General features: G+C 39.5%; 2 protein-coding genes across 2 annotated transcripts; both read right to left on the reverse strand.

The window, feature by feature from the left end:
• Window positions 1–373: 373 nt before the first annotated feature.
• plxdc2a (plexin domain containing 2a) lies at window positions 374–16,226 on the reverse strand (the record flags this gene model as incomplete). The annotated part of the gene is made up of 13 exons (XM_079237508.1): window positions 374–661; window positions 1,539–1,696; window positions 8,548–8,776; window positions 8,878–8,938; window positions 10,207–10,288; window positions 10,611–10,706; window positions 10,826–10,925; window positions 11,006–11,124; window positions 11,893–12,015; window positions 12,604–12,673; window positions 13,202–13,345; window positions 14,048–14,262; window positions 16,130–16,226. 13 exons carry the CDS (start codon window positions 16,224–16,226, stop codon window positions 455–457), a joined length of 1,701 nt encoding a protein of 566 aa, XP_079093634.1. The 3' UTR covers window positions 374–454.
• Window positions 16,227–17,912: 1,686 nt separating this feature from the next.
• On the reverse strand, window positions 17,913–20,914 carry LOC306738069 (peptidyl-prolyl cis-trans isomerase FKBP1A-like). Its single transcript, XM_079219897.1, has 4 exons — window positions 20,797–20,914; window positions 20,635–20,682; window positions 19,808–19,920; window positions 17,913–18,764 (listed from the first exon to the last, which is right to left on the reverse strand). Exons 1-4 carry the CDS (start codon window positions 20,903–20,905, stop codon window positions 18,636–18,638), a joined length of 399 nt encoding a protein of 132 aa, XP_079076023.1. The 5' UTR covers window positions 20,906–20,914; the 3' UTR covers window positions 17,913–18,635.
• Between the last annotated feature and the right edge of the window lie 209 nt (window positions 20,915–21,123).

Consider the following 21,123-nt stretch of genomic DNA (forward strand, 5'->3'; position numbering starts at 1 on the left):
CTTTTTCTCAGTTCAGAAAATAAAGTACACAATTCAAAAGGTCCCAGATATTTAATTCAAGGTCCTGTGCACACTGTTTGCCCTCAATGAAGGTGGGTGAGGAATTTAGTCTGTATTTTTGAGATGAGGAAATGACACCTAAATATGACATTCCTCTTTGTGAAGGTGGTGTGGGAACAACACATAACAGCCAGCTTTGAGAGAAAATGGTCTCAAAACAAACATTCAGCTGAAGTAAACAAACGAGGGACCTGAGCAAAGTACATTTTATTTTTATATTTTTTACATTGAGCTGATGCCAAACTGTTTCCTCATAGAGGTTTGGTGTTTTCCTCTCTGAACACTCAAATTCTATCCTTAGAAGGAACTTGAGCAGCAGCTGAATGGAAAATAGTCTCCCTCTCTCAACGAGGTCCTGCTCTGTTCCAAAGCCTCCTGGGATATGTAGTTTTGGTCAGCTCTCTGAGACAAGGAAGCGCTCCCTCTGGTCAGGAACTATGAATCCTTCTTTCTGTTCACTCTCTCTTCTGTCCGACATGGCGAATGACTGCTTGGGGTCGATGACCACCGTGCTGTCCTGACCCGGAGCCTCCACCTCGGTGTAAGAAGGCCGACTGGAGCCTCGCCGGAACTTCATGATTGGCCAGCGAGTCGGCCGCCGCTGAGGAGCATGACAGAAAATGAACACAAAACATAAAAGTATGCATTTTAACTATTTGTATGAGATGTGTTTCTATTCTCCTAAATACACTTTGTAATTGCATCGCTTGGGATGAATAAATATTACTTGTTGCCACCATTACAAACTCATGTTCTCAGACCAAAGATAATCAAATTAAAGCTTCCAAAATGCCAAGTATTTTCATCTAGATTTCACAGGAAGGTGTTTAAAAAAGTAGGACTCACCGGAAACATGAACGAGCTACAAATCTCATCTCCAATGAGCATCATTTTTACAATAGTGAAATTTTGACTTTTGATAATTTACTGTTGAGCAGGATACACCAAACATTATTTGGTATATCCTCCCAGCGGTTGTCAAAATATCTGTAGATAGTTAATGGATAATACCTCTAGATTTAAGTGTCGGAAGGACTGGCTTTTATCTTTATGCTTTGCTGCTTGCAGGCAACAATAACTGACATGTTGACTGTGATGATTACTAAAAACACTCATTTTCAAGTCTTACTGTAAAAGTCTGGTTACTAGCCGCTACTACGTTCGGTGGGTGTCCCTGCTAGTTCCCCGCTGTAGCCAGCTAGCGCTGCTTCCGCTAGCTTTCGCTAGTTCCCCGACAACCACCGAAGGTAGCGGGACCAGCCCCAGCTCGACCCCCGACTTGGGCAGAGGCAGTAGCAGGGAACTAGCAGCAGCAGGGAACTAGCAGCAGCGCTAGCTTGCTACAGCGGGGACAACCACCAAAGGTAGTAGCGGCTTGTAACCCGTCTTTTTCGTTGCTCATGCCAAAGGGAAATACAAAATAAAAAATGTGCATTTGGAAAAGGGTTTGTTCAGGGGAGTGGATTATTGTCACTGACCTCAATGAAAAAGAGACTGACACTGGAGGTGGGGTGGTTGTACATGTAGACGGACATAAGGACGGCTGCTCCCACGATGAACATCACCATGACGATACCCGTGAGAAGCCCGGCCTGCGGCCGCTCGTCTCCCATAGTCTCCTCGGCCCCTGCTGAAACTGTCAGTAATGCAACTTAAAGCCACTGTGTGGAATTTGCATCCCTTCCTTGCACACGACTAAGGAGTACTTGAGATTATTGGGCTAAAACAGCACATTGTGATATTATGCTGCAGAATGCAACCAACAGAAACGTCTCGCGTGTGTCAAGCATGTGAGAGAACTACAGTGGTAGACGCAAGATCGTGATCGGTCTAGAGCCAGTGTTTTTGTTCCATACACAGATAGAAACATCTCATTTGAAGCTAATGAAGACAACTTTTCTTATTTTCGGGGTGATTATACGCCATAGAAAACATACGTGGCAATATTATATTCCATATATGTCAATAGATCCTGCTCAATGCTACACACTGTTAAATATGTTTAATGAGAACTTCATTAATTCACAATAAAGTTTCATTGTGTACGAACAAAAGAGACAGGGCAATTTTTTTCCATTATATTGCAATGACTTAAGGAGCAGTGTGTATGATTTAGTGGCACGTAGTGGTTAGGTTGCAGATTGCATTCAACTGAACAGTTTGTCCTTTATGGGCTACTGTAGAAACATGGAGTCAGTGAAGAGGACCAGGGACAACAAAGAGGCCTTTTTTAGATCTAGATTTAAACTTGGAAAGGCCCCAGAGATAAACGGTAGAGGACACTGAACAAGTAGAATGTACATTAGACAAAAGCCTGTAGGGGTGGCCACATAATTATGAATCCTAATGCATTTCTTGAGACAGCGACGATTAGTTGAGGTTAGGCATTGACCTTGAGTTGTGAGGGGGAGGATAGCTCATTGGTCAGGGCTGAACAAATCAGGTTACTGGCACCTCAGCAAGCATATAAGGCGCTTGACCAATCCTAGCGCTTGAATGCTACTCATGCTCATAAGGAGGCCATGATGTTAAAGGGACTCACTCAAATCTGCAAAAAGACTACATTATCAGAAAAAAAACATCAGGGTTGTTAAATAGATCAACATTAAAGATGTTAGCTGGAGCCCAAGGTCAAAGCCACTTTGACTATGCTGCCACCTCCTGGTTTAATAGTGCACTACAGCGCATCAAGATCAAACTCGAGATTATAAAACTAATCAGGGTTGTGCTTAAGTTACCTCCCTGTACCCGTCTGGATTCAGCATATTTTCAACTATTTCAGTGGCTATTTCAGAGTCATACAAATCTCGTTTGGACTTACACGTAAAATGTTTCATAATTAGGTCCCTCAATATCTGTTCAACTACTTTAAATCACTTCAGAGGCAATCACAACTATGGGACATACAGTCAGGTGCATAAATATTTGGACATTGACACATGCTTCATTATTTTGGCTCTGTACACCACAACAACGGAGTTGAAATGAAAAATCAAGATGTGCTTTAAGTGCAGACATTCAGCTTTAATTTGACGGTATTTAAATCCAAATCAGGTGAACGGTGTAGGAACTACAACAAATGTAGAAGTGGCCACCCCGTTTTTAAGGGACCAAAAGTAATTGGACAATTGGCTGCTCAGCTGTTTCAAGGTCAGGTGTGTGTAATTCCCTCGTTATTTCATTTACAAGGAGTAGATAAAAGGTCTAGAGTTCATTTCAGGTGTGGTATTTGTGTTTGGAATCTGTTGCGGTCAACTCTCAATATAAAGTCCAAAGAGCTGTCACTATCAGTGAAGCAAGCCATTATTGGGCTGAAAAATCGGAAAAAAATAATTTCAACTCCATTGTTGTGGTGTACAGAGCCAAAATAATGAAAAATGTGTCAATGTCCAAATATGTATGGACCTGACTATAGTTGTGATTGCCTTTATTGGGACCTTGCACCAATAAAGTGTTGTCCTTTTATGGATGTGATTGGATCGTTATTGTATTTGCACCTGTCGGTCTTGCCAGATTTGGCATTTTGCCCCACCATCAGATTTACCATCAGAGGATCACAGTGGAAATATTATGCGTATAGTTTAATCCATGGCAGTTTTGTAGATGTATGCGTCAGGGGAAGCAGTATTATTTGTATTTTTATGATTGTCAAAAAAAAGTATATAATTGAAAAATTTTGTGATTAACTTTGGGACTTCAGGGATTCTTTACATTTCTAATTTAATTTGTTTAAATATCTGAATACAACATCCTTCTCAAACCGAGGCATTATTATTTTTCTTCCAGCTGACAAACCATATCCACTACAGCCAAAAATAACAGCCCTCCTTTATTCGGACTTAACCAGAGTGACACGCATACATTGAGTCATCCTTCAGCAACTGAGGATACGATGTAGTATTTAACATGGCGCTGTATACACTCAGCTAGGAGCTAACAGACGGCTGGGAAATAGCTGACCACTTGACCCTCACACTGTCAGACTTTACAAAACACACTGGGGCATGGATACAATGCAACAAGTATTAATACATCAGATGGTAATGACACCTGCTCTGCCCTTAGTAGTAATCTGTCCTAAATGACTTAACATTAAAGATGAAAACTGAAATTCATTGACATAAAGCTGTCAAACGATGATTAAATGAAGAGGTAGGATAAGTTTCAAAGTCTTAGAAATACTGCAGTTTTTAGCTGAGAGGTCCTATAGTGGATTTTAAAATCTGGAATAATGATCAAACTCAAAGTAATAAATAGCTTATATAATGATGAAATATATAATTCTGTGTTCAACCACCTTACACGTTTAAACACTAAAATAGCCTTTTTACAAGAAACTCACCTTCTGCGTTCAGATCACCTTAATCTCCGGAGGGGGTGGGTTGGCCAATTCTTTCACTCCTCTTTTTCAAGTAAAGCCAGGGGGGGTTGCAATTCTTATTCACAAATCGGTGCCATTCTCCGTGACCAAAGTGGTGTCTGATACAAATGTCATCATCACAGGCAAAATAGGAGGTCATAACCTGATTTTGGCAAATGTGTATGGCCCAAACTGGGACAATGATAATTTTTTCAAAAACGTTTTTTTCTCTCTCTCTGACTTGCACTCCCACTAACTCATTCTTGCTGGTGATTTCAATTGCTGTCTTGACCCTTCACTTGATTGATCATCCAATAAGCCCTCTGGTCTATCTAAATCAGCAAAAGTAATTCTGATGTTTATGGAGCAATATGCAGTCACCTGGCACTTTCTCAACCCTAGTACTAAACAGTTTTCTTTTTTCACTCCTGTCCATGGCACATTCTCCCGTGTTGATTACTTTCTCATTGATAGCAAACTCCTACCATCTGTTAGTTCATGCTCCTACAATCCCATTGTGATATCTGACCATGCAACAGTGGTTGTCGACATTTCTCTTCCAGGTAGATCTATGAAACGCTCCCCCTGGCACTTTAATTCTTTATTGCTTTCTGACCCAAACTTTGTTTGGACCATGAAGAACCGCATTGATCTTTTTATCTCTACCAATGTTAAGCCAGATACATCGGCAGCAGTCATCTGGGAGGCATGCAAAGCTTACCTGACAGGAGAGATAATATCTTACTCAGCTTATCAGAGAAAGATCACCTCAGAGAAAAGTACTAGCCTTGCTAGAGATATATCAGAACTTCAGTCTAAATGTGTGGACTCACCCAATGCAGATCTTTCAAAAGAATTATTTATGAAAAAGGCTGAATTTGATCTCCTGGCTTCCAACGAAGCTGCAGAGTCACTGTTAAAATCACGTCATAAATATTATGAGTTTGGAGATAAACCTAGTAAACTACTTGCACACCAACTCTGACAAGCATCTTCATCACAACATATAACTCATTTCAGTTCTATCGATGGGACAACTATTGACCCACAGGTAATTAACAACCATTTCAGAGACTTCTATGCCAAATTATACATCTCTGAATGCATGGCTGGTGAGAAACAATATGACGTTTTTTTTTAACTCTTTAGAGATTCCCTCCATTGACAGTGCAACATCATCTAGACTGGATGAACCCTTTTCGATTGGTGAACTCAGTAGTGCTTTAATGCTGATGCAGAGTAGTAAATGCCCAGGCCCAGATGGTATCCCGGCTGAAGTTTATAAAACATTCTCAGATCAATTAGCTCCAATTTTACTTAACATGTTCAATGAATCTATGCAAAATGACAATCTTCCCCCCACGTTAAGACAGGCCACTATTTCTCTCCTTTTAAAAAAGGACAAAGACCCACTTTCTTCTGGTAACTACCACCCCATCTCTCTGCTATGTGCAGATGTTAAGCTCTTGGCTAAAATGCTGGCTAGGCGTTTGGAGACTGTACTACCAACTATTGTAGGTATTGACCAAACAGGGTTTGTTAAAGACCGACACTCTTTTCATAATGTCAGACGTTTATTTGATATTGTTTATGCACCGACACCCTCCGACACCCCTGAGGTGGTTATCTCCAGAAGGCATTTGACCGTGTAGAATGGTCCTACCTGTTCTCTTTGTTAAAACGTTTTGGCTTTGGTAATACCTTCATATCATGGATTAGGCTTTTGTACACACCCCCAAACAATGATTATTCTGACTAATTCCCTCTCAAGCGTGGGACCCGTCAGTGGTGTCCACTCTCTCCACTCTTGTTCGCCATTGCCATTGAACCACTGGCGGTGGCCCTAAGGTCAAGTCAGATACCAGGTATTTCAAGGGGTGGCGTCGAACATAAAGTGTCCCTGTATGCGGATGACCTCTTACTCTTTGTCTCTGACTTAGACAGAGCTTTCCCTCTTGTCTTAAACTTGCTGCCGGAGTTTGGTCAAATTTCAGGCTACAAACTAAATTTCCAAAAAAGTGAATTAATGCCGATCAATGCTGCAGCAATGGCGTATCCATTGTCTGACTTACCTTTCAAAACATCTCTTGAACATTTTATGTACTTAGGTGTCTGTATAACCAAAAAATACTCAGACTTATATACATTTAATTTCTCCCCTCTTCTGGCAAGGCTGACTCAGGATCTTCAGCGGTGGTCTCTTTTGCCTCTCTCTTGCAGGGCGGATAAAATGAATGTGCTCCCGAAATTTCTATATCTCTTCCAATGTATACCCATTTTCCTTACTAAACATTTCTTTTGCTCACTTGACCACACAATTTCCCAATTCTTATGGAACAAGAAGCCCCCTAGAATTAAAAAATACACTTTACAAAAACCTAAGGAGCTGGGTGGTCTAGCCCTCCCCAACTTCTCACTCTATTACTGGGCAACAAACATTAGAGCCTTGTTACACTGCTGTTGAACTAATGACCAACCCCCACCCTGGCTACAGGTTGAGGAGGCCTCATGTGGTTCATCATCTCTGATGTCCCTCCTGTGCTTCCCCACAACTATTCCATCATATGTGCATTCAGACAGTGTTGTTGTGAAAAACTGTCTTAAAATCTGGACACAATTTAAACAACAATTTACATTGCAATCTATACCTGGTCTGGCTCCTGTTTACTCTAACCCCCTGTTCACTCCACCCATTATGGATAATGATTTCTTAATTTGGAGAGACAAAGGAATTTGATCCTGATCTTAATATAGAGATAGACCCTGCGGTGTGGGAGAACGCTTTGAAATGGGTCCACTCGTCCTCTGTCTGTGCCCGGCATGGAATCTTACAATGTAAAGTAGTGCACAGGGTTCATTGGTCCAAGAGTAAACTGGCTATTCCCAGGTGCAGACTCACGCTGTGACCGGTGCCATTTAGGACCGGCCAGTCTTGGCCACATGTTCTGGGATTGTCCTGTACTTGCGTCGTTCTACCAATATCTGTCCCTCACCATCAGTTGCCCTGCTTGGTGTCCTACCTTCTGGGAACTCACTACCATCTTACTTCTGTGAACTTGTGGCCTTTCTGTCACTTTTAGCGAGGCGTGTTATCTTGCAACATTGGAAGAACTCCCACCCCCCCTCCGACTCTCAATGGCTTAGAGATGCCCTTCGTTTTATGATACTAGAAAAAATTAAGTACTCTTTACGAGGCACCTCTACTAAGTTCTGTAAGGTCTGGGAACCCTTCTTAGAGCACGTCAGGTCTGCCCAACTAGATATCGCCACCATTGATAGATTCGCCCCAACAACGCACCAGTGCCCTGTTTTAACTAGCCTTATTGGTAGCACATATTAGCAGCATGCAGCACTACTATTTATATATATATATATATATATATATATATATAATTCTTTTTTCTTTTTTTTCTATGTTTTTGTATTATTTATTGTTATGTATATGTTTTTTGTTTCCTTATTTATAGTCTTTACATTGCTCAATTAATGCAAGTGGATATGTGTGTGTGTGTGTGTGTGTGTGTGTGTGTGTGTGTGTGTGTGTGTGTGTGTGTGTGTGTGTGTGTGTGTGTGTGAGTGGATGTATGTGAGTGGATGTGAGTGAGAGAGTTGAAGGTCAGAGAAGGTGGGATAGTGAGAATAAGCATATGTTATCTACAATATTATCTGCCACTGAAAGCATTTAACAGCCAGTTGTTGATGTTGGGTTTTGGTTGCTTTTATAATTTTCTTTTCTGTTTGTGTATCAAATTGCCTTGTTGTATCTTTGTTTTGGGAAAGGGAGGCGAGGGGAGGGGGGCTGTAATGCGTATCCTCACCATTTGGCTGTCTGATATGTTATCCTTTCACTCCTTATTTGTGAGGTCTATTGTACATTAAGTCTTGTTTTGTAATTTCTACAAATAAATCATATATAAAAAAAATATAATTCTGATAACTCTGGAATTGAGCATAATAAATGGACCATACCTAAATAAATAGGCGTATTATGTGTATGGAGCCTCGATGTAAAAGGCGATGTAAGTCCCTGTGTGACACTTTGTGTAATTAGTGCCGGCCTCTGTTAGACGACTAAAACATTCATGTTGGTTCACTCCAGACGATCTGAAAGCATCGAGGCTGCTCACCTTCTGCGGGTCGGCTGGTTGGAAGCTGTGGAGTGGACATTCTCCTTCTGCCTGTGCTGCTCCGCGGTGAGGGGTTGGTGATGGAGGAAGTCCTGCTGGGCGGTTTAGAGGTCACGCTGGAGGACCTCTGCTGCTTTGCGGTCATGGTAACAGGCGCGGTCGTATGCGTGAGGTGGCGAGATGTGGCGTTTGTGACATGAGTTGTTCCGAGACACCGGAGATCTCTTCTCTGGAAAAGCAAACATCGGTCAACTATTTCGTGCAGACAGACAGAAGTTCTAACAGAGTTCAACTTTCTGTCGTTTCCTTAAATCCCAAAATAATGACAACCTCCTCCGGGCAGCCGAAGTCGACCCAATCTTGCCGGTTGCGATCAAAGCCGCTGGAGCATCTAAGAAAAAAAAGTAAATGCTATTAGTGTGAGCTGGAGCTGCCATTACAGCTTTACCTGCACACACATTCAAGATACTGTATTGACAAAGTGTTTGAGGCTTTTTCCCAACCAAATGTTATTATTTTGCAGATGGCATGAAGGCATGTAGAATATAGTTACCTACAATGCTTACTCCACTGCAATAGGCCGGCGTGTAGAAAAGCAACAGCGGAAATAAAGCTATATAGTTATAGTTAATAGTTTATAGTTAAAAAAAAGTATAGTTTGTGTTTTTTGCTATTTTGATACAATCCCTATCCCACATTGCAATGCGTATCGGTTGCTGTAATTGTTTCTCCTCTGTCCATACTGGCTACAAAGAGATCCTTTCCCAAAACAATGGCAATGTAGGCAATAGGGGACAGAACCCAGAGTCCTCATTCTCATAAAATGAGGCTTGTGAGTCAATCAGATCACGCAGATATCTTCCAAACTTTTTATAGCATGACATTTAGTACCAATAAGACAAGAACATTGAAAAATATCCACTTGATTAACAGAATGAGAACTGCTCTTTGCAGCCAGAAGAACAGGAGGAACTGTTCCAGCAACTAATTTCTCTCTCAACACAAATACGATGAATGAATGAATAGTATTATTAGTATAGCCAGTATTATTTTTAAAAACAGCTTTCATATAAATGTCAACCTATTATTTAATGCACAAATCATTTACTGTAAAATGCATTTAAGGCTTTTTTAATGGCTTTCAACATGGCGGCTCGCAGCCAACCGTGATAAAAGCGCAAATAATGGCAAAAGTGCAATCATGAACTCTAACTGCGATATGAGGCCAATGCAGAGCAGTGGCTGTAAGCTAGTTATTATGCACTAAAAGCATGCGCGGCCGGCCCAATATTTATTTGTCCATACCATTTTTTTGTCATTGGTTGCCAAATTATTGTGTCTGTAACTGCAAACTGTGTAATAGCCACCACATTTAGATGATATGAGCACTCATCAGTTTATCCGACTACACAAAAGTCCCTTATAGGAGGCACTACAACATTATAATTTGAAATGCAGTCATGAGTCTGACTAACTTGGAACTCTGCAAAAAGATAACGATATTTTCACATAATGTCTGCTATCAGCCAACATCTGTGTATTCGAATGCAGTCCTGGATTCAGATGAAGATCAATCATCCCTCTTTTTAGTTATTAAAATAAAATCTGCTAGAGTGTGCAGTTGTTGGTGGCATGTGCTCCGAGCGCGTTACAGTTTACCTTTGCAGCCGACTGCACCAGCTGCAGTTAAAGCCAATCTGAGAAGTGACACATGGACCACAGCTGGAGAACTGGAGACACGCTGAGTATGAAGAAAACAGTGACGAGTGAGGCGGAATAGACGGCTTTGGCTTCTATGAATTAAACCTGAATGCATTTTACAGCCTCATGCTGTACCTGCTGCTTCTGATCACAAGCTATTACGGTATTTTCTTTTTTTTTAAGATCAGAAGGAGTAAAAACTCTACAATACGATTGTACAATGAAAAGTGTAAAATAAATGTTCAGATTAGGTTACTGCTGATTCAAATATACAGAACATAGATCAGAATATGCGTGCAAACTGTGTGTTTTGCCATGTTAGCAGCCTATGTCTTTGTATAGTTGAATTAGCATTAACTTACTTGGGAGCGGTATCATCTCCACAGCTGAAGAATTTGCGATTTTGGACTTGAGGATGTCGACTTTGTGATACTCATAAATAGTTCTCCTACGAACATCTGGAGCATGTCAGGAAAGATACAATGTTGTTAACTACTAGTGAGATCCAGTGTTTTGTTTTGGTTGATAAAAATATAGTAAGAAAATGCATTTTCTATACACCAAAAGTGTCACTCACTGGGGATCTGCTGTATCTCATGAAGAACCACAAAAGCATCGGACAAGCCCACTTTGACAGGATGATTCTCTGTGCTGATGTCGTTGATGTCGAAAGGAATCTATACAAAATAAAAAATAGCAGCAGAATTAAACAACTTTTGCATTAACAGAAGAACTGAAAGAGGAAATTAAATGTCACCTCTTTGTATGCAAAGACGATACGTCCATCGCTGTGCAGAACGGCCTGGAAGGTGAACGTTCCCAGACTGATGTTCTCCTGGAGAGGAATCCGGTTCCACTGAACCACCAGCGCAGTGCCTACAGACAGACATACCCAGGGCTGTAGTGGAGGGCAAACGCACGTAAACGCCGTTTACGCACCTCTGGAATTTTGGAAATAGCGTTTACGCACCTCTAAATAGCGTTTACCCACCTCTAAGTGGCTTTTACGCACCTCAAAGTTCCATGCGCATAAATTATATCATTTTAAAACACCTAAGACTACGTTTCATATTGTTGAACATATAAACGCTGTAGTCTGAATCATTTTCATCTGCGCTGTATTATGGTCTGTGACCCTCGAATCAGTGCCTTGCGGCTGCGGCGGCGACACCAATCAGGATCCAGGAAGTATGTAAACACATACATGTTGTGGATTAGCCTGCTTGCCTACCTGTTCGGAATGGTCTAATTAGCCATGGATATCAGGCGATTTTTGAAGAGACCATCGAGTGCTCCCACTCCCACAGATGCCCGATGTTTTTTTTAAATTTAATAAACTACAAACTACAAACACATTTATTCACTGTCATTGATTATATATGACTTTTTAATGGAAAACATAATGCAATATAGCCAGGACAGCCTTACAGAGTCGCGACGCTTTGTGTTGCGTTGCTTCACATCGCGTTGCATCGCGTCGAGGTCTGTATGATCACAAAATTCATAGTTTACCCACCTCTAATTTTACCACTACAGCACTGGACATACCCACAACCATCACAGACATGTGCTATACATATTCTTCAGCAGACAAAACACACAAACAGTCACAATTGATGACAGTTGAGTAAAATGGTCTCTTACCGTTGTCGAAGTAAAACACAGTGGAGTTTTTGGACAGACTTGGGTCAAGATTCGCCATAAGAGGGGCAATGTACTGAGTGGCTGTGAGCATTCGGTGAAGTATATCTCCAGTGTAAAGGAAGCCTGTCAAAAGTAAAACAGGCAGGAGTTACTAGTTAGCTATATGCAATGCACAGAGATATTCACAATTATCATATAAATCATGGACGAGATATGAGACAAAGGAGACAGAACCCCCCCCCAAACAAACTGCTCCACTCACAGTAATTTAGCTTTTTTTCTGTTGTAATTTTGCAGATTAATCTAGATCTTAAATTTCTGTTGAACACAAATCCTTAACTTCAGTATTTTATTCAGGCTGGAGAGGTTGTATAGAAAGAGATCTACACACCATACAGAACACTAAAGCATATACCAGAACATTTTACACCCAGCATAAAAGGAAATCTGTAAAGCCGGTTATAGTCTCTTAAAGCAGCAATCAAATATGTTTAAATTGCTTTTTAAGTTGCTTGTATTTAGATGTTGGTCAATTATATCCCAAGTATGCATTGTGCGGCTGTACTATCAAGGGAAAAAGTGAAGAAATATATAATAAAAATTCTCAATTCCTATAAAGCAGCTCTACTTGTAACTTAGGAGGAGAGGCGAATCTAAAACTACTTTGAATACCCACTGAGCCTCGTAACAACTTCTCTTAGTTAGACTTACCTCCAGTTGCCACTGTGATTTCTTTCAGTACATGTCCATAGAAAGGGAAGTCGAAGGAAAGATTCACTCTCTGGAAAAAAAGAATAATAAAGTGTAATATCAACTGTATGCTTAAGATATACATATACACCGTCAACTAGAGAGGCAATTCCAAAAGTCTCACCTGTCAATTCCAAATTTTTATCATGTACATTAATTGACCGCATGTACACAGATTTTTGTAGCATTTCTTTTGTGGAACATTTAAATCCAATTCATAACAAAATATGAACTATTAAATAACTTACATTTTCTTCCAAACTGCACTAGGCTAAAGTACCCTCTCTCACTGTCACTCAAATATGTAATCTCTAAATAAAAGTGCTCCAGGTTCTGGACACAAAAAATCCAACAAAAAAATTAATTGCAATACATCCCACTTTTACAATGACTAAATTATTGGGATATCAAAATCTTGAAAGTGTTTCACTTTTTCCATTTGGGAATATCAAAGTAAATAAATAAATAAAAGATGGATTGCCCACCAAACTTTTATTACAAGAGATATTTATATTTATATTTTATTCACATTGATGATGGTATTCACATGATTTAATACCTCAGCTTGTCTGTAGGTGCTGGACAGAAAGCCACAGACCTTCCACTCGTCCTCTTCGATCTTGTCGATGTTCACCCACAGCTCTTTGCTGGCCGCGTCTCCAGAACCGTAGAGTTTAGATGTATAGTAAACATGATCAATGTCCTGTAGAAAAATGTAGGGATTGAAATCAGTGTACGAGACAACACATGTGACATGTTCATGCTGGTGAGGCTATCAAGTTATAGCATAGCACAGGTATGAAAAGTAAAAGCAGGTCAACAACAGTCAAAACCAAAGTCAAGAAATAAAACTAAATGTGTCTTGTTTTTTTTGCTAATTTCCATGATAATAACAATTACTAATCACAAAGAGGGAAAACAATTCAGAACCACTGCATTAACAATGTTCATCTCTCTATTTCCCCCCTAATCTTTCTATATAATATATTAATTGATAATATGAAATACAATTTTTTTATTAAATTCTAAAATTTGTCATTATTCCAATTCACATCACATTACTTTTACTTCCAGGAAACAACATGTCTGTTGTTAATTCATAACGTTCATCATTTTCAAAACCGTTTTAAACAATGTTCTTCCATACCAATATGCTTTGATAAATACAGTTTCTTTAAAAGGTCTGGTCTTATATGCTGAGAAATGTATAGCTGCTGAAAGCTTCATCAAGAATCTTGCCCACTTTCAAACACTGGTTGCCTAAATGTCCCGAACTAGCATCCAATTTAAAGACTAAATACTGCGATCGCCACAGACATCCCTGGAGCATTATTTTCAGATTTGACTTTAGTTCCTCAGTTTTCCTTCATCTGCGAAAACCTTTCTTAGCTGTAAATAACTTTACCACAATCTGTGTAGAATTGTTGTGCCCCTCGTCCAACAGCAGGTCTGGATCCGAGTCCTCTGGTTTGTGCTGGTCTCTGTAGTGGCCCCTCTTATCTGCAGCCCAGCCGGGGGCCCCAGACCTGGGACTCCTCTCCCTGGGCTTGTTGTTTCCTGCGTCCACATACGGCCGGACCTCTGGAGGAGACAGACCCTGAGTGTCAGGGCGGTAGACTCCTGAGGAATCAACAAGAGGCAAGTTAGTGTTTTTGTTTTCAACACATCATTGGCTTACAGTTTTTTTTTTTTTTTTTTTTTAGTATTCGGTACCTATTCTATCACTAGCAAAAAACATTTAAAAAGTAATTGATGCTGTGGCAATTTATCATGTTGTTCTTTTTAGATGTAACAAAGAAAATACAAGATTATTTTGTTATGTCACAACTCATCATTTCGTGACTTTAAATATAATTAGCAATTAAACCTAAATAGTGAAGCAACACCGAGAACAAAAAGAAAATTGTTAAAATGTAATTAAATTAACATATTCAGAGAAGAATCATAAAAGAAAAAGAAAAAAAGAAAACTGAAAACGTTCCAAATATGAAAAACAGCATTTTTTATAACAAATGATCAATCAAGTAATTTATCAATGCCAAACATTTGCTTGTTGCAGCTTCTCATATAAGGAAAACTTGCTACTTTTCTGCATTTAAAATTGAACTGAATATAAGCGAATCCTCACATTTAAGGATTTGCAGCCATCAAATGTTTCTCATTAATGCTTGCCAAAAAAGAAGAAGAAGAAACTATTTCAAAATTATTGATTAATTGCAGCTCTAATTCAAACTCTGAACTTACATTTAAAAATTTGCCAATTCCATATTTTAAAGTTTACAAAGATATGCCAGGCTAAATGTTGGGGGAGTCTGTATAAAATAATGTGAAAAGCAATCTAGATTATTTCCATAAAAAGAAAAACAGTCTTGGGTTTGAATAATTCACATACAAGTATTATTGCTTCAGCTTCAGATACTAGTGTGGAATATTGTAACAACCGTAGGGAAGAATAAATAAGGCACATTCTATAGGGATGCTATATGTGAAGAATGCATCTTTGAACATCTCAAACACCAGTTCACAAACTCCTGCATCTCCTTTTCTCATGCAACAGGACATAAACAATTCTCCAGCGCACGCCATGTGGCAGCATGCCTGGCCATCGCGTCATTCCAGTTTCCAGTGATCACTGTGCGTCCGATTTTTTTCTTTTCACAGTAGAGAGTGAAAGCATGCTTCACATTCTTCACACCTGCAGGTCCAGGACCAGGCATGTGAGGCCAGACAGCTGTGATGCTGTGTCTATATTTCTGTCACATGGTGGCCCTGATGTGGGCAGCGTATTGATGCTTGCTGTGCAAGTAGACACTTTATTGGTAATATAAGCAGGAGCTGTAGTGACTGACTGCTATCCACTTAAAGTGTGTTAAAATACCCAGTCTGTTACTTATGCAAGCGAAAAATACAAAGATTTGTGTTTATTTGAAGGATACCTTATTTAAGAAAATGTCAAAAAATCTGCACACGCTTTCTATAATTGTCACATTTAATCCACAGATACTGTTATTGACATACAATAATGCATATGTTTAAAAGCAATAACACAATATGCCATGCATAAAATGTAATATATTGTAATATGTTATGTTTCACTATTGTCATCTTTCTTGTTTTATTGCTGCCTCTATTGTTTTTCTTTACCATGTAAAGTGCCTCGAGTACCTTTTAAAGGGCTATACAAATGCATTACATTGTATTATTATTATTATTATTAATAATAATAATAATAATTACAAAAAAACATTACACTGAAACCCTACCGCAGTAAGTGTTTAGTTAGTTGTGTTAACTTTAACATAAATATTACAGAATTTTAGGTGATAAAACAAACGCTTGAGGTCCAAATCATATTTTACTTCTACAATGTAGCGTTGCAGTATTTACTGTATGAAGCAGCTTTTACTGAATATTTGACTGACTAAAGTTAGGTTAGCATTTAACCAATTCTTTGCAGATTCAAAAATAGTCACATTGTATAACTTACCATAAGCGGATTTAAGCTTCGTGAAGCTTATTTGTAACTGGAAAACGAAAACCAGTGCAGTGATGAGATGCGCAGTCTTCATCAGGGTCTTCGTCATCCTTCCTCTCAGATCGCAACGCATCGTCAAAGCGCACAGATATACGAAGCGCAATGAGTTTGCGCGTGACCGCGACCCTCCAACGTCTTAAATGTTAATTTACCTATCAAGTAAAAAAATTAAGAAAAACAAACGAACGAAGACGAGGCAAACTTAACTATTATTGAGGCCAAACGTACAGTTCCTCTTCATGTTGATGTCCATGTTAAAGTTTCAGATTGTGCGTCAGTTTGACGCTTCTTCAGGTATGAGACTGTCCTGTGATGAGCTGACCAAATGCTGCCTTCACTTGCCGTCGTAATTGTTACCAGTGTGAGCCCAAAGTAGTGGTGGAGAACTGATAGCCCACCACACTGTAGACATACTCTATTTAAAGTAAAAGCGCTGCATTGGCAATACAAACTTGGACAAGAAACATCTACTTAAAGTATTAAAAGTACTCTTTATGCAGATGAATGGCCCCTTTAACTGTTATTTTATATTGTATTAGAAGATTACTGATGTACTTATTTTATTGTTGTAATTAGTTGAGGTGGAGCATTGTTGTTTCGGACTGCAACTGCTGATAGTTTTCTCAATTAAGCGATTGATTGTGAAGTTCAAAGACTACAAAGAGCAAGTGAAGGCAGCAGATGTTACGTCACGCATGCAATTCAGAGATTTCCCCACTAGAGGGTCCCAATCAAAACAAACCTATGAAACTCAAACACATGTGAAGGCTCTGTATTCGTGAAGCTAATCTGTTATTGTACTGAAAAATGATAAAATGTGTTTGAAAAAATAAAACTATGAAACCAGAGATTTACAGTCTATCAAGAGCAAAAGTAAGATTTTTTGGGAAGAACTAAAAACACATTTTCCGACTATTTCTGACTGATTCTTGTTCTGAGTTTGCACTCATGGTTGAATGCACTTATTGTAAGTCGCTTTGGATAAAAGAGTCAGCTAAATGAAATGTGACCAATTCAGAAGTCTATATGCAATAATGAACACACAGTATGGTTTGACAACATTTTTTTTATATTTTGTGGCAAAGCCAAGTTGGCTGTAAAGATTAGTGCTCAGATTTAATACTTATATCTACAAACCCTAAACTTACTTAAGAATAACTATGTGTAGTTAACAGTTAAATCTGTTTATATGTTATTTATGGAAATGTATTACATTTTGTTCATCTGTCTGAATTGAGTAGTTTTACTTTTAAGTACATTTACCTGGCAATACTATTGTGCTTCTTTTGTAGGATTTTAGATGCAGCATTTTTACAATGTGGTACTTTTACTGAAGTAAAAAGTAACTTCTTCCACAACTGGGAAGAACTTAAACCGTCTCACAAGAGGCCGGGAAAACAAGATATTTTACCTGCTGCATTGTATTCGCTGCAATGCACCTGAACACAGAGCAGAATCCAGTTTGACAGCAGTCATGTTTATGTGAAAACATTCCTAAAGCCTAAAATTGCAATACGTCCCACGCAATGGAAAGGCCTCTGGTCTACCCGAGTCATAGGACACCTGGAGAGATTTGTTCTCAGTCAAAATAAATGAGTGTTTATCAGAACTACTTGTTCGACGTCTAAATCATGTCAATCTCAACAAATGCCACATTAATATTGTATACTTGATGATTTTAATGCAAGAATGCAATACCCATGGAAAAGACCCGTTCTAATGAATGACACAAGTAAAACATTACCAAAAAAACTTGTTAAGCATGACATAACACAAGGACACTTGAGGCCTTTATTCTTGTTGAAATGACAAGAATAAAGTTTAAGAGTCAGGGTTCAAAATCTATACGATAAAAGGCAATACATGTAGGTATGAAAATGAAATCATAAGCCGTTATTGTCTGCAAGCCATTCTTTACATTGTGTCAAAGTTCCAAACCATCAACTCAATGCATCTGTTGAATACATTAATGCAAGGAAAAAACCAAAACAAATAAGTTCTTCATTAAAAAAGGTGTTTCATGCGCATTTATTTTCACAATAACCATTTCCGCACTATTTTCAGGAAACTGGAATAAATAGGTATGAACAAATTATTTATCATGTTCAAATTTAGTGTTAATTGTTCAAATTAGGTCATCGTTCTGTTGGATTGTTTTAAAAAAAAAAACACAAGCATGCCAGTGTTTCTAATTATTCCACGATGTAGCCATGATTTCTCAGACAATCCTGGAAGAAATAAGTTGCAGTTTCCTTACGTTGTTAGATCCCAGTGTCATCTTAGCACTAACATTACCGCCAGCATGTGTCAAATTTGTCTCAATCATCCCAAGGTATACAAATTATTTTACAGTGATTTATTCATGTATATAAACGCTGCTGATGGCACCTTTAAATAAACAGTTATTTGTGTCAGAGATGTTGATGGCATGAGAAACTGTGAAGAGCAACCTTCAACTTCAAGAAAAACCCAACAGCTCCACATCGAAGATGAGAGTGGAGTTTCCTGGAATGACAGGCGGGTATCCTGCAGCACCATACGCGTAGTCCGGCGAGCAGGTCAACCTGGCCCTCTGGCCGATGCTCATCTGTGGAGGTGAATAGCAAGCTCCATAAAAAAGGCAGTAATAGGTTTGATATTGAATGGCAGGCACGTTTTTTGGCATCTCTGTTAAAAGGGGGATTCCAGATTCCAGTGATTTAGGAATGCATTGCCATCAAGTTGCGGGGGACCCACAATAGTTATGTGATAAATAAAATAATTGCCAATATCATTACAAACAGAGGAGGAGACACCCTAACTTTTAGTCCAGCATAAGGGCCAAGCTACAAAAACACTGGAGCCTGCTTGTCCCACAACGCAAATCAATTTGTTAGACCACGTCTTGACTGGTTGCCGCTACGGCGTGGCGATATACATCGTCAAATTATTATTAAAATGTCTATCGTTTATAATTTGTCTGTTGCGATGTCAGCTATATTTACATCGGTTGGACAACGCTATACGTTCTGTGCACTTGGGGGCCAGAATAAAGAAGCAAAGCGGGACAGTACAGCTGTTTTTGAGTCATGTGCCTGCCTCAGCTTACTTCACTGCATTGACTCCAGGTGTTGCCATCTGTGGCGTTCTCTCAGCCAATCTAATGATCCCAAAGAAGTCTCTGCACGCTGATCTTCATGCTCCGTTTGTGATTGTTAATGATATATTATTTCTGGTTACAAGAGGTCAAGCAATAGGAGTTGACAAACTGGTGAGCGTATTTTACTTGGACCAGTCCGTTTCTACCTTCAGGGTAGCCAAGCTAGAATCTAGTCGGTTGTCCGCAGATAAAATGTGAAGACAGGAAAACACAAACAACTGAGATCAGGAGGTGGTGCGGACGTTGTTATTCTGCTCATAAAGAGCTGCTAAAAAAATAAAATAAATAAATAAAGTATGACACTTCAATAATGTTGTGGTTCTGGAACATTTTGCAGGGCAAATGATAATGCATGTAATTATGCCAGCTCTGGAGAAAATATTTTCATTTTTGACCAAATTACCACGCCCTAATTTACAGGTCCAACATGTGTAAACTCATCTTGATGTATAAAATTGTTAGCGTGGCCACGTTTAAACTCGTCTCCTTACCTGAGCTACACCCTCATCCCAAGCACGAATGACGTCACCACGGCCAATGTTGAACTTGAAGGGCTCTCCTCGGTCCCGAGAGGAGTCAAACTTCTTCCCATTTGTCAGCGTGCCTGTTCAACAACCAAGAAAAAACAAAAAGACCTGATCAAAATATATAGACAACCTTGTTGTGAGCAGCTGTGCTTGCGTGGATTATCTTGAGTAACCCGGTCAGGATTTCTGGCAAAGGTTATTCTCAATTATACTAGTTTTTTAAAATGTATTATTGTGGTGCCATATAGTCTCATTATATTCGAAAGAAGGCGTACATACATCCAAAAACTAGACTCACACAAAAACAAGCTAGACTGAGAACCACTACACTAATAAAATAGATATGCACTCTTGTTGCTAGTGTTTTTTTCCGCACCGTTACATTTCAACAAGTAACGTTAGCTAAAGGAATAATGTATTTTGCGTGGGTAGATTTAAACCACCTAAACCACTCCCATAATAGTCATCTCAGCACACGTACAGGCACCACGGGGGCGGCTGACGTTACGTGCAATCATAATTGCGTGTATAATATAAGATGGCGAGCATTTGGGAGCTGCATATTCTGATAAATTGGTCCGAAGCCAGGCTGGCCGTCGCCCCCGCTCCCAGGACTTGTGCTAAGCTAAGCTAAGCTAAGCTAACGTTACCGCACAGACACGAGCGCAGCATTGGATCTCACTTCCCAAAATGGACCGCGGGTTTATGTTCGAGTGGGGAGCATTTGGTAACGTGATCTTAGTGTGAATGGGCTAAATGAGCAGACAGCAGTGAAATAGCGTTATATTTACCAACGTAGTGGACGGAAACCGTCTGTCCCTTCCGTGGGAAAGACTTTCCTGAAATGAGGGAGGGAAAAACGTGGGGTTAAAAAAGAAAAACGGCTATATTTTTTTAAACAACAGGACATTTACTTCAGTTATCGAGTGACTCGAATACAATAAATCGTTTACCGTCTCCTGGTTGAATGGTTTCGACGTCTACGCCCATTGTTCTTTCCGTGCAGTCTTCCCTCTTGACCGTAAGACTCGCTGTATAAAGTGAAGCCTGTGCGATGCGCATGCGCGTCAAAAGACGAGAAGAAGAAGACAAAACGTAATCACGGCCGGCACGTGGGGCGTGACGTCGGCTCCGCACGTGGGGCGCGCGCTCGGTCCTGCTCCTCATCTGATAAAGGCACTATTTACAAATTTTGGGATTATACAAAAAAGGCGTATTATGCTTTTAAATGCTTTAGAATAAGGCGGTTTAAAAAATTCTTCACTTATATATTTTGAATA

The sequence above is a fragment of the Taurulus bubalis genome, assembly GCF_910589615.1.
Source record: "Taurulus bubalis genome assembly, chromosome: 1".
Classification (NCBI taxonomy): Eukaryota; Metazoa; Chordata; class Actinopteri; order Perciformes; family Cottidae; genus Taurulus; species Taurulus bubalis.

Bases quoted from the DNA above. Each gene is read 5' to 3' on its own strand.
- LOC306738069 (XM_079219897.1), bottom strand. From the start codon at position 20,905: ATGCGCATCGCACAGGCTTCACTTTATACAGCGAGTCTTACGGTCAAG. The intron at 19,921-20,634 runs GTAAATATAACG...GTTGTTGAACAG, and splicing joins GGTTTCCGTCCACTACGTTG to GCACGCTGACAAATGGGAAG. The intron at 18,765-19,807 runs GTAAGGAGACGA...TCACCTCCACAG, and splicing joins GGGATGAGGGTGTAGCTCAG to ATGAGCATCGGCCAGAGGGC.